The sequence below is a fragment of the Falco cherrug genome, chromosome 4 (genome assembly GCF_023634085.1).
Source record: "Falco cherrug isolate bFalChe1 chromosome 4, bFalChe1.pri, whole genome shotgun sequence".
NCBI lineage: Eukaryota > Metazoa > Chordata > Aves > Falconiformes > Falconidae > Falco > Falco cherrug.
This window is the reverse complement of record NC_073700.1, coordinates 30299772-30312070: the sequence shown is the minus strand read 5'-3', so window position 1 is coordinate 30312070 and position 12299 is coordinate 30299772. Positions and strand designations below refer to the sequence as shown.

At 60.8% G+C, this 12299-nt stretch overlaps 1 protein-coding gene across 1 annotated transcript; it reads left to right on the top strand.

Annotated features, from left to right (window-relative positions):
* Positions 1-207: 207 nt before the first annotated feature.
* Positions 208-11869, top strand: LFNG (LFNG O-fucosylpeptide 3-beta-N-acetylglucosaminyltransferase). Its single transcript, XM_055709917.1, is given in 9 exon segments — positions 208-365; positions 367-636; positions 7799-7847; positions 8766-8865; positions 9009-9162; positions 9266-9351; positions 9639-9804; positions 10027-10112; positions 10200-11869. Coding segments are annotated over 9 exon segments (1110 nt in total). The 5' UTR covers positions 208-233; the 3' UTR covers positions 10267-11869.
* Positions 11870-12299: the final 430 nt, after the last annotated feature.

Genomic DNA, 12299 nt, shown 5'->3' with positions numbered 1-12299 from the left:
CCCCCGGGGCCTGGACGGGAGGGAGGGCGGCCGGGCACCGGCGGGGGGGAGCGGGGCCGGGCAGGGGCCGGGGGCGGGCAGGACGCGTGTGGGGGGCTGGCGGGGGGGCCGGGCTCGGGCTGCCCACGCCCCGCGTGGGGGCGGCCCCGGGCTCGTCCCTCCCCGGGCGGGGCGGGGGCCGTTTAAAGGCGGCGGCGCGGCGGGGGCCGGCGGCGGCGCGGCGAGGAGTGAGGATGCTGAAGAGCTGCGGGAGGAAGCTGCTCCTGTCCCTCGTGGGCTCCATGTTCACCTGCCTCCTGGTGCTCATGGTGGAGCCGCCGGGGAGGCCGGGGCTGGCACGGGGGGAGGCCGGCGGGGCGCAGCGGGGCGCTGCAGAGCCTGGGGGCGGCGGCGGGCGGCGAGCGGGCCCCCCCGGAGGCGCAGGGTCCCCCCGGCCTCCGCAGCTTCGCCGACTACTTCGGGCGGCTGAGCCGAGCCCGGCGGGAGGTGCCCGCCGCCCCGCCGAGCCCCCCGCGGCCGCCGGCCGAGGACATCTCCCCCCGCGATGTCTTCATCGCCGTCAAGACCACCAAGAAGTTCCACAAGGCGCGGCTGGAGCTGCTGCTGGACACCTGGATCTCCCGCAATCGCGACATGGTAAGAGGGCCGGGGCCGCCCGCGGGTGCCAGCCGGCCCGTCGCGGGGGGCCCGCGGGGGTGCGTGACCCGGCACGTGCCGCCGCCTCTTACCGCCGCCGCCCCCCTCCCTCCTGTGTCGCCGGTGTTCCGACGGTGGCCGAGCTGTTGTGGCGCTTTCGGGGCAGAGGTGTGTGTGAAATGCAGCGTTGGCAGGGTGAGGGGGGGGGGGCTGGATGATGGGGGGGAGCCTGAGCCGGGCTTCTCGCACGCAGCATCCCCCGGAGCCTTTGGGTCCCACCAGGAGCGCCCCCCGCTGCAGGGCTTGCCCCGAGTTGCTTCCCGCGGGGGAAACTGAGGCACGGTGCAGGGATGCTTCCCGGCCCGCTGGGGCGGCAGCCTTGCGGGTGCTCTCCGGGGCTGCGGGTGAGGTTTAGCAGGGCCCCGCGAGGTGCCCCCCACGGGGTTGCCCGGAGGACATCCAGTTTTAGTAGCCCAGGGCTGGGGAGAGCATTGGGATGTGCTGAGGCTCCTGGTCCCTTTGCCAGGAACTGGGCAGGACTGAAGTGGCTGGGGGCTCTTGCAGGTCTGCTCTGGCTCACCCTTGCCAGGGCAGTTCCAGCCAGTCCCAATTCCTGACCTTCCTGATGTCCTGCCCAGAGCCCTGGCAGTCTATTACTCTGTCCTTCAAGTACTGAGGCAAAATTGAAAAGGAGAAAAAAAAAAAAAAGCTGCTTCCTTAGGAAAATTTGCCTTGCCATCTGCTCCTAAGATGCTTTTTTCTATCCTTAGACAGCTTCCCAAGTAAGTTATGCCTGGTCCTAACCTTTTCATCCTACTGTCTTCACGTGTTTCCTCCTGGTCTGGAATCGTGTTTCTCGCTTGCAAACTTTTTTTTTTAAATCTGGCGTGGCAGAGGAGGGAGGTGAAGGGGGTGGGTGGGTGTCAACCTGCCCCTGCCTCCTTCACCTGCGTCTGCAGGACCCTGTGGGGTCTTGGGTCCTGCAACTTACCCCAGGCATTATCTGGCTATTTTTTTTTTCTGCTGTGAATCTTGTCTTTTTTTTTTTTTTTTTTTTTTCTCAGGTCTGCTGGGCTTGGCAGTGGCTCTGCTGTTTCTCCCTGGTACAGTTGTTTAATGGAAACCTCTTTTATGCTCTGCTGTCACTGCGAGGGGGGTGGCGAGTGGTGGTGGGGAAAACGCTCTTTGAGCACCTACAGATGATCCTGGGAATGGCTGCTCTTTTTTTTTTTCCCTCCCTCTTGTGAGCTCCGGCTTTCTTCTAGGTTTTTTTTTTGTTGTGCTTCGTTTGTCCGTTTGGATTCCCAGAGACCCGAGGCTCGGCTCTCACGCTGTCCCCCTGGGCAAGCTAACAAAGCCCCTTTTCTCCTGGCGCAGAGAAAAGGCTTCGCAGCCTCTTGTGTGGCACTTTCCATGGGAACGGGGGAGCCGGAGCTGGCTGTGTCCAGGTCAGGTTGCCTAGAGATGGGGGCCATGAAGCCAGGGGGGCTGCAGCCCAGCGAGGTGCCCGCCTGACAAGCCAAGGGCGCTGAGTGACGGCTCTTGTACAGCACTTGAGGACAAGGAGCTGCCGAGAGAGCTGGATGCGGCACAGACTCCTGCGGAGCAAAGCGAGGGCTGTGGAGGGACACGTGGAGGCAGAGGGGGATGAAGCCACGCTGCTGGTGGCCATCGGCTTTGGTCTTCCCATGCTGACCTGCCCACTGTCTCTGGGAAGCTTTGGGGCACCCTGGGCTTCCCTGGATTTGGCACCAAGTTGGGTCGCTTGCCTGCGGAGTGCAGGGTTGGTGCTGTGGGGCTCCTTTCCCTTGCTTCCCTGTCCTAGGGGGCTGTGCAGTTCCTGCATCCTCTTCTTGCCTGGCCCCATGGTTTCTGCCCCGGGAGGGTGGTTTGGTGACTGCGGGGTGCTCGCTGCCTCTGCTCAAACGCCTCTCTTGGTCTGAGTCAGGCCTGACTGCTCATCCCTGCCTCTCTTGCTCCTGTTTCACTACCGTGCTCAGGCACGTGTGCTGCCTCGCAGACAAGGGGGAGTTCCTGCCCAAGGGGTGGGAGTCCCCCATGCCATGTCTCTCCTTCCTCTGATCCTCTTCTCACATCAAACCCCAACAACCCTCTTGGCTGTTCCTTAGCCAGGCAGCTCTCTGGGCAAGAGGGATGCAGACCCTGGTGAGAAGGGGTTAAATTCAGCAGGTAACTCCAGGCTGGACCCTGGCTGATAGGGGGGATAGCCATTGTGTCCTTCCTTGGCTGCTCTTTGTTCTGCCCACTATAGTCCCCTGTTTCCTGCCCTCTGTCCCCTCCGAGACACTGCAAAGGGCACCCCCTTCTCCTTCCTGCTTCTCCCTGCACGGGGAGGGCAGATCCTTGCTCCCTTCTAAATCAGCAGCTCCTTGGGTTGCACAATCCAGGCCAGACAAGCTGCTGTTAGAGGAGAGTTGTGAGTTTTCCCCTCCTTGCTTTGGGGAGAGTTTCCAGCTGTCTCGGTATCCTTAGGATGCTGGAGTGCAGTCTGGGGAAACTTTGTACTGGGGGAAAAAAAAAAGGGGGGGGGGGGCGGGCGGAGGAAAATGGCCATTAGGCAGAAATCCCGGACAGGAGCAAGTCCAAACCCACTGCTTTCCTGCTGAGTAGGGTGATTTGCAGTGGCAGAGTTGCATAAGAAACATCCCTGTCCCGGGGCACCCCGGGGGCGGCTGGGCACGGGGGCCTGGGCTGGGATCCTGGGCTGGGATCCGGTGCGGTAATTGCAGGCTTTGAAAAATTCCTTCTCTGGGGGCAGAGGGAATAGGGTTGCCTTCTGGAGAGCGTGCTCTGGTGATGGTGGCTCCCAGATTTCTCTAGCACCTTGGCCAGGGTCCCCAGCCCCGGGGTGGCTGTGATGGAGTGTGGCAGCACAGTGTCCCACCTGGGCTCCCACTGGAGTGGCTGGGACTGGGGGGGCTGCTCATCCCAAACCAGCTCTGCAGTGCGGCCGGCTCCCCCCGGCCCTGGGCTGTGCACCAGGGCCTGCTGAGCACTGCTGAACTCACCTCATGTGTGAAAGGTCCCTCCCTGCTGCCCCCTGGGCAGCCTGTGGGGTTTGGTTTGGGGGTGGGCACCCATTAATTGCCTGCCCCCAATGGTGTCACTGTCCTGGTCCATAAAAGCTGCAGAGCTGGTGAGCGGCGTGCGTGGAGCACCAGGCGGGAGGGTGGGGGGACCCTACCCACACAATAAGCTCATTGTTTGCGAGGAGGTTATTAAAAAATTATAGCATTTAAAATTACAGTGGAAGATTCTTCCTCTTGCCGAAAGGAATGGGGGGAGGAAAGGCCTGCGGCCTTGCAAGCCCCTTCCCCGCCTCTGCGGGTCCCAGCACAGACTCACACACACGCAACCCCCAGCATCACCCCCAGCCTGGGGAGAGCCACAGCTGCGTGGGCGCGGGGATGCTGCCATTGAGGGGATGCTGCTATCACTCTGCTCCCAACCTGTTGAAGCAGGGTGGGGATTTCCCCTCCTACCCCCAAAGGCTGGAGGGAAAACTGCTGCAGGGGACACAAAGCCCTGCTCCAGCAGCACCCTTGCCTCCCCCTGAAGCCCCTTGCACAGATGGAGGTCCAGCCCACCCCACCCCCTCCCAGCACCTCTTTGCTGCCTCCTTCCCCCTGTACCCAACCAAGGTGACTGCTTCCCCCTTGTCCGTGGGGTGGAAGGGGGTACAGCCCCCCCGGGTGCTGGTAGGTGGGTGCTGGGGTGCTCCATCCTCTCCTGACACTGGGAAGTGAGACTTGGCATGGGGGCAGGATTTGTCCTCCTTGGAGCCATGGGGGTGCCTGCCTGGGGTTCCTCTTTTTGGCAGGTGAAGGTGGGGATGACAGCAGGGTCTGCTGAAGGTGTGTCACCCTGGGAAGCTGGCTGGGCCAGGCTGTGGCAGGGTGACCCCGGCGTGGCCCCAGCTGGTGGGATGCCTTGCGCAGCACCCAGCCATGAGCACCCCACGAGCTCTGTCGGTGGAGGGGGAAATGAGTCACCGCAAAAGGAGAAATGAAGGGGAGGGCAGAAAACAAAATAAGAAAAAAAGAAATGGGCCCTGCCCAAGGGTGAGGAGGAGGTGGGGGGCTGCCGGCGGCTGGCTGGCTCCTTGCAGGCAGCTGGGGGGGCTGACCCCATTCCGGCTGTAGGGACCCTGGGTGCCTCTCGGTCCCTGCATGTGGAGGCCGCGCATTGTGCAGGCTGTGTGGAGCGGTGGCAGCTATTGTTCGGGAGGGATTTGGCATCCTGTGTTTCTTGAAGCTGCAGTTTTGAGAACAATGAGGTTTCCTGCAGGGGCTGGGGGGGGCAGTGGGCCCTTCCTCTCCTGCACCCCGCAGGAAAAGTTACTGCAGGGGTGGCCAAGAGGTCCTGGCACCCCTCAGTGCCACAGCTGGCATGGGGGCCAAGTGGGAGAGAGGTGGAGAGGGGAGGGTGTAAGGGATTTGGGTGCTTTCTGCCTGGGAGAAGCTGGGAGGGGTGGTGGGGTGGTGGCTGGCCCTGCTGCTGGTGGGTTTGGAGATGATGGTGGCTTAGTAGGTCACAGCTCAGGGATGTTGGCTGCAGGGCCCCATCCCTCTTGCACCGCTGTAACCTGGGCACTGCCCTGATGGCCGCTGCCCCACACTGGGGATGCTGAAGGCTGATCTATGGTTTTTCCTTGTCAAACGGACACTGTTTTCTTGTCCCCTTCCTTCCTTGGCCTTGTACCTCCTCCCAGGCTTGGCTGGTACCTCTGTTCCTCTCCCCTGCAGCCCTGGGTGAGGGAGCCATGCAGGAAGGGTGCAGCTCCCCTTCTAAGAAATGCAGATGAATTGATTAAAAAATAAAGGCTTTAATTTTTTTGTCCTAATTGAACATCGTAGTGGAGCTGGGAGGGAGGTGGAGAACCTGTGGGCCACTGGTAGCCCCTATCAGGTGACTTGCAAGGCTGTGTGCCCCTGTCTTGGTCACCAAGGTGCCACCTGGTCCACCTGTACCAGGAGAATTACTGGGAAGTATGTGGGGAGAGGCTGAGGGGAAGATGCCTCGTTAGGATGAAGCCTTTTGGTGCAGGCGAGTAATAAACAATTGTCCCTGTGGTCTATTTATAGCAGCTGTGCTGGAGGATTAGTTGCGGGGTTATTTTTGGAGCTGCTGAAGGCAGTTGCTGGACGGCGTTTCTGAGCTAATCAAGCAAACATTTTCTGTCTCGCCCGTGCAGGGGCTGTGTCCCCAGCTCCGGCAGGGCTGGAGCCTGGCAGGGATGTGCTGAGGCATCGTGTGTCTTGGGGTGGATGAGAAAGGACTTGTGATGGGGTTGTCTTGGGCATCCCTGGATGGTCTGCTGCCCTGGTTCAGCTGTACCACAACAGCTACCTGACCCCTGAGCACCTGGGGAAATGGGGACCAGCCCCAAGGTGCTGGCTGGACCCTGTGTTGGTTGGGGGTGACATCCTCCTCCTCCACGCACAGCACTGACCTGCTCCCACCCCAGCAGTGATGTGTCCCTGGGGCCGTGATGATGATCACGGGCATCCTTGGCCCTGCAGCTGATGGCCTTAGTCCCTGTCCCCCAGCTGTCCCCTCCTCATCGGCAGGTCCCCCATCCCCTGAGCCTTTGCTCAAGGCATTCCTGACTCCTCCAGGGGCTGAACTCTGTTGGTCCCCAAAAGCTGGGCTGCACGGCAGGCTGTGCATTTGCGATAACTTGCCTTCCCACCTCCTCCATCCTTATATTTTTTCTTCCCCCCCCCCCCCCCCCGCCCTTTTCTCCTTTTCAAGCCCCAAAGGTCACTTGTAGCCCTGTCCCCAGGAACGTGCCCTCCTCCCCTCCCATTCAGCCTTCCCACAGATCTGGGCTCTCTCCACCAGCCTCCCAGCTCAGGATGGAGCAAACACGGAGCAAACACACGGGCCGGCCGGGTTAACCAGCGCAGCTGTATGCTAATGACCACTGCTGCCCGCTTAACTCTCCTCTGCTGAGTAAAGTCAACCCCCTTATTGTACCCACCTCCACAAACAAACCACAAACCCCCAGCGTGTTCCCGGGGCTGGCGGGCTGTGGGGTGGCACCCAATTTCCAGCTCACTTGTAATTCATCATCCCCAGCACTCAGGCTCCATCGTCCCCCCTCTGCTGCCTCCTGTCTTCCCCCAGCCTTTTTGTCTTTCTTCCTTTGCCCTTTTGTACACGTCTGGTTTTTAATAGGGCTTGGCAGCTGGTTGTGGTTTCTCTCCTCCAGCTTTGTTTGCTGCCCGCTGATTGATGGCAATGCCTTTCCCACCCCCTGCTCTCTCCGGCTTCTCGCCCTTCCCCAAATCCCAGGCCAACAGCAGCCCCCCCCCCCCCCCCCCAGCCCCAAATATTCCTTCCCGGGTGGCATATGCCAGGAATTAGCTGTGTAAATAGAGACGTGCAGCCGGGTGGCAGTGCGGGTGCCCCGGGGAGGAGGCAGGGTGCCCTGCTGGGGTGGGCAGGGAGGGACCGTCCCCTCCTCAGGGCTGGCGAGAGAGAGGCACCCACCGGCACCGGCTCAGCCACGCTGCGGGGGGACAGGGAGCAGAGAGGAGTTGTGGGGGTGTTGTGCAAGTGGCTGGGGATGGCCACGTGCTGTTGACACAGGTGGGGATGTGGTTGGCAGCCAGCACGGCGGGCAAACACACCTGCCTGAGCAGGGAGAGCTGCCAGGCGGCTGCTCTGGCATCCCCGGCCACGCGTGCTGGCCGTGCCAGCTAAAGTCTGAAGTCCCTGCTCAGATCGAGCCAGGCTCTGAACCTGCTCCCTGTCACCTCTCCGTGCACCTGCCTCGTGCTGGGGAATGGCCCTTACATCGCTCAGAATCTCCCTGCCTGCTGCAGCCCCGTGGGAAAGGCGAGAGGGTGGTGCTCAGTGTGGGTGCTGAGAGGGGCTGGTTGCACCCTGGTGAGGCACAGCGTTGCATGCTGTGTCCAGCTGGGATGGCTCAGCACCCATCTTGGTCTGAAGCCGAGTATGTCACAGGGATGCCTGGCTCTCTGGTACCCGCTTTGGGTTTTGGTGAGGGGGAAGAAATCACCACCAGCATCCCAGAGGGACTAGTCCCTAGTGCTGCCCAGGCATGTCGTGTCACATTAAGAGCCACGTGGCCTTGGCTCCTTGGCCCTTAGAGGTGCCTCGTCTTCTCTTTCAGACCTTCATCTTCACAGACGGGGAGGATGAGGAGCTGAAGAAGCAAGCACGTGAGTCTGTGGCCCTTGTCCCTTTGCATGTGTGACCTGGCCAGGTCCCCTGAGGAGCCCCCGCCTGGGGACCGTGGGTGGCTTGGAGCTTGGCCCTGGAACTCTGACAAAATGGCCAAAACGGCACTGGTTAGACACTGATCTCGGGAGCCCTTGCCATAGGGGCTTGGGCTGAGAATGAGGCAGCTTGTTTCACTGTGCCTAAAGCACCCTCTGCGCAGGAGCCCCACCTGGGGAGGGGTTTGCTTTCCCCTGGTCAGCTCAGTCCACCTCCTGCATGATGCTGCTGGGGAGTGCAGGGGTGAGGGCCTTTGTGTCCCTGGGGCGAGCTGAGCTGGGATTGATGGGCAAGGCAGCCAGGGTTTGATGGGAGCATTTCCCTTGCAGCCCTTCCCCGGGGCCAGGGTCAGCGTGGTCTATTCTCCCGATGCAAATGACTCCTTTTCAGGCTGGGACATGATTGCCTTTGAGCTGGAAAGCAAATAACAGGTGGCCGCTGGAGGGAAAAGGCAGCAGGAGTAGGGCAGGATTTTGGCTATCATGTCCTGGAGCAGCAGCCAGCTGACAGACACCCCCTCGCTCCCAGGGTGGCTGGTGCATGGTCCCGGGCTGGGCAAGGTGATGTACGGATGTATTGTGTAGCACATGGGATACGATTCAACCCTGGTGCATCTGCTGCATCTGCATCCCTTGCTCATCGCTTCCCTTATCTCACATGGACCCAAAAACCATTCCCCCAAAAATTCATTCTTTCCCCAAAATGATGTGGCGTGGAGGCCACCGATCATCAGGGACATTTGTGGGGTTTCCACCCCCCTGGCATACCTGGGGTGTGTGTAGTGAAATGCCACCATTCTAGTGCACGGGGAGGCACGGGATGCCCTGATGCCAGGCTTTGACCCCCGTCTCTTCCTGCAGGAAACGTCATCAACACCAACTGCTCAGCTGCCCACAGCCGCCAGGCCCTGTCCTGCAAGATGGCGGTGGAGTACGACAAGTTCATTGAGTCTGGCAGAAAGTAAGCAGTGCCCGGGGCTGCTGTGGGGGGTGGCAGGGCTGCGAGGGGGGGCACTGCAAGCATTTTTGCATTTTTGGGGCTGTATCTTCAGTGTGGGGTCTGGGCAGCTGCCCTGGCTCGGTGTGACATAGCTGCCACCGCAGGTGGTTCTGCCATGTGGATGATGACAACTACGTGAACGTGCGGACGCTGGTGAAGCTGCTCTCCAGCTACCCCCACACGCAGGACATCTATATTGGGAAGCCCAGCTTGGACCGGCCCATCCAGGCTACGGAGAGGATCAGCGAGAACAAGATGGTGAGGTGGGGGCGAGAGGTTGGGGCTGGCTTAACTTGGGCTGGGGTTTGCTCCCCAGTGGGCAGGAGGAGGTCTCACTGCCGCTGCTTCCCCTCTCTCGCAGCACCCTGTGCATTTCTGGTTTGCCACGGGCGGAGCAGGGTTTTGTATCAGCCGGGGGCTGGCACTGAAGATGAGCCCGTGGGCCAGGTAAGAGTGTTGGCGTTGCTCAACCGTGGGGACTCGTCACGGTCCCAGTGGGGCACAGAGCGGCGACACCTTTGGGGATGGACGTTGGACCGTGTCCCACCACTTTGCTCTTTTTGTCTTGCTGGGGGTGTCTGCAGGGGGCTTGGAAACAAGCTGGGAAGGACTTCAGTTCCTCCTAATTGACTTTTAATTAGAGCTGGGCACAGACTGGGCCCAGCCCTGACCCTGCAGGGTATGCACGTCCCCTGGGCTTTGCTCCTCTGCAGCCCCTTTCTGTCTCCCCGCAGCGGGGGCCACTTCATGAGCACCGCGGAGAAGATCCGCCTGCCCGACGACTGCACCATCGGCTACATCATCGAGTCTGTGCTGGGGGTGAAGCTCATCCGGAGCAACCTCTTCCACTCACACCTGGAGAACCTCCACCAGGTGCCCAAGACAGAGATCCACAAACAGGTATCCCATGTTGTCACCTAAATATCTGGCATCGCAGCTAAGATACCGACTGACATGCGGCCAAACGTCAGCGGAGGGGGAAGGTCCCATCAGCCCGTCCCTGCGGGGTGATGCAGAGTGTGACTGGAGCCTTTGGGAAACGGGGTGAATGTTGCAGCCCCCCGGGCTTGCTCCTGGTGGCCACATCGGCTGCTTGACCCCTTCTGTGCTTCCCCCCCTCAGGTGACACTAAGCTACGGCATGTTTGAAAACAAGCGCAACTCCATCCACATGAAGGGAGCCTTCTCTGTCGAGGAGGACCCATCCAGGTGAGATGGGTGCACCCTGTCCCTCCCGTGCCGGGGTGCCACGGGGCGCCGCTGCCCTGTGCTCAGCCTAGCTCCTCTCCTCCGCAGGTTTCGCTCCGTGCACTGCCTGCTGTACCCCGACACGCCGTGGTGCCCCGCCAACATGGTTTACTAGGAGGCGCGTGTCCCCTTAACCTCGTCCCGAATTTCCCCGGTATCCGACGGGCGTGCGGGACCTGTGTGCGGGTGTGTCAGTCCGGCGGATGGACGGACAGACGTCGTTGCTGTGGTATTGCACAGTGTGTGTGTACTGAAGGCTGCTGTGCGGCCCCGTGTCCCTGCCCGGCTGCCCGCGCCCGCTGCCCGCTCCGGCCAGGGCGGTGCAGAGGGTCGGGTCCTGAGCACTTAATCCTTGGGCACCCCGCGGCGCTGGTGAGCCCCACGCCATGCGTGGGGAGCGACCGCAGTGCGGGGCTCTGCCTCCCCTGGGCTTGCTTCTCCGCCTCCCCTGGGCTTGCTTCTCCGTTTTTGTTTTATTGTTCCCTTTCAAATGTTAAGTTTTTTGGTATGTGTGCTCCGCCCCCCCCCCCCCCCCCCCCCCCCCGGCCTCTACCCACCCACCCCGCGGCTCCTGTAAGCCCCATCCTCTCTCCCAGCCCCAAAATCTCAGCAGCAAAGCTCCGGCTCCCGATTCACGTGAAGGGTCATCGATGAGTTTTGCTCCCCGGCTCAGGGGGCAGGCAGGGGAGCCCCCCGGCCATGGTGAGCGCTGCTGCAGGGTGCTGCAAGGCTGCTGGCTGCCCGGCGGCTGCACTGGAAGGAGATGGTGGGGTGGGCTGCGAGCCAGCATTGGCGTTGGCTCTGTTTCCCAGAGCTCCTCCTGCCTGGCTGAACTGTTGCAGGCAGCATTGATCTATGCACTATTTATAGACTTAATGTAAAGCCTTTCTATAAATACGGGGGGCAGGAGGAGGGCTTTCCCGGCACTGTGTACTGGGTCTCCCTTCAGTGCCGCCTCGTGCCTGCTCGCCAGCCGGCAGTGGGTGCGGGCAGGCTGGACACGGGCAGCCCAGCACCTTTGCAAAGCAGCACCTCAAGGTCTGGCCGGGGGCTGTGGGGGTGATGCTCCCCGCTGCCCGCCGTGGGGCCAGAGCATCCTCCAGCCCTGGCCTGGCTGTGGGTGCTGCTGGGGTGGCCAGAGCACCCAAGAAGTGCCTGGCTGTTGCTCTCGCCCTGCTGGGGAGGATTTAGCTGGAGAGGGAGAAGGACCCTGCATCCCCCTGCGGCCGCCCTGTCTGCTGCCACCAGCCCTGTGCCCTGGGGTAAGCGGGCTGAGCTGGAGCTGAACGTTTCCAACCCGAAGCTGAGTGAAAATAGCCCATAATGGGTGCATTGTAAATATGTTATTGAGCCAGTATTTTTTTTACTGTGCCTTTTTTTTAAGAAAAAAAAACACATTGAGAAATATGTAGATTTTAAAATGCTTTTTATACATTTTCTGTGGATCAGAAAAAAAAAATCCCCGGTCTTTGATAATCTGTTTAAGAAAGAAAAAAAAAATTGCGATGTCTTGTAACTATCACTTACCTTAATTTATATGTTCCAGTATCTGGAACGTCACTCTGTGCTTTTTGTAACTAGGATGTGTTTAAGGCAATAGATGTGGGATGGGGAACCAGCATGGACAGTGTGTTCTCAGGGACTTGAACCCGATTGCTGCCACGGGGTTCCCGTGGGAGCCGTCACCAATAAACCAGCTTTTTTGCTGACCACAGTCACCTGGTCCTGGGCTCTGGCGTGTTGTTATGGATGAGCTGTGCTGAACACCCCTTATTCACCCTGCGGATGTTATCACCTCTAATGAAGTTCTCAGGGATGCATCGAGGAGGGGTTGCGCCTGCATCCCTCACTTTTTCCCACGGGTACCGGGATCCCCTGGCCATTTGCATCCCGGGGGTGAGGGTCCTCTCCTCCTTTCCCTCTCCAAAAGGCTGGGGCATGGCTTGGCGCCTCGGGGCTGGTTTTTCCCAGGCTCCGGGTGGGAGCGGAGGTGGCGGGACGAGGTGCCAGCCGGTTGTTAGCAGGGTGTTGTTAACAGCCAGCCGGCAGGCGTGTGCGTGGGAAGGTTGGGGGCTGTGGGGGGCCGAGCCCCTTCCCTCCCAGCCCTCCTTTGGCCCTCTCCGCCACCATTTCGGCTGACACCCAGCA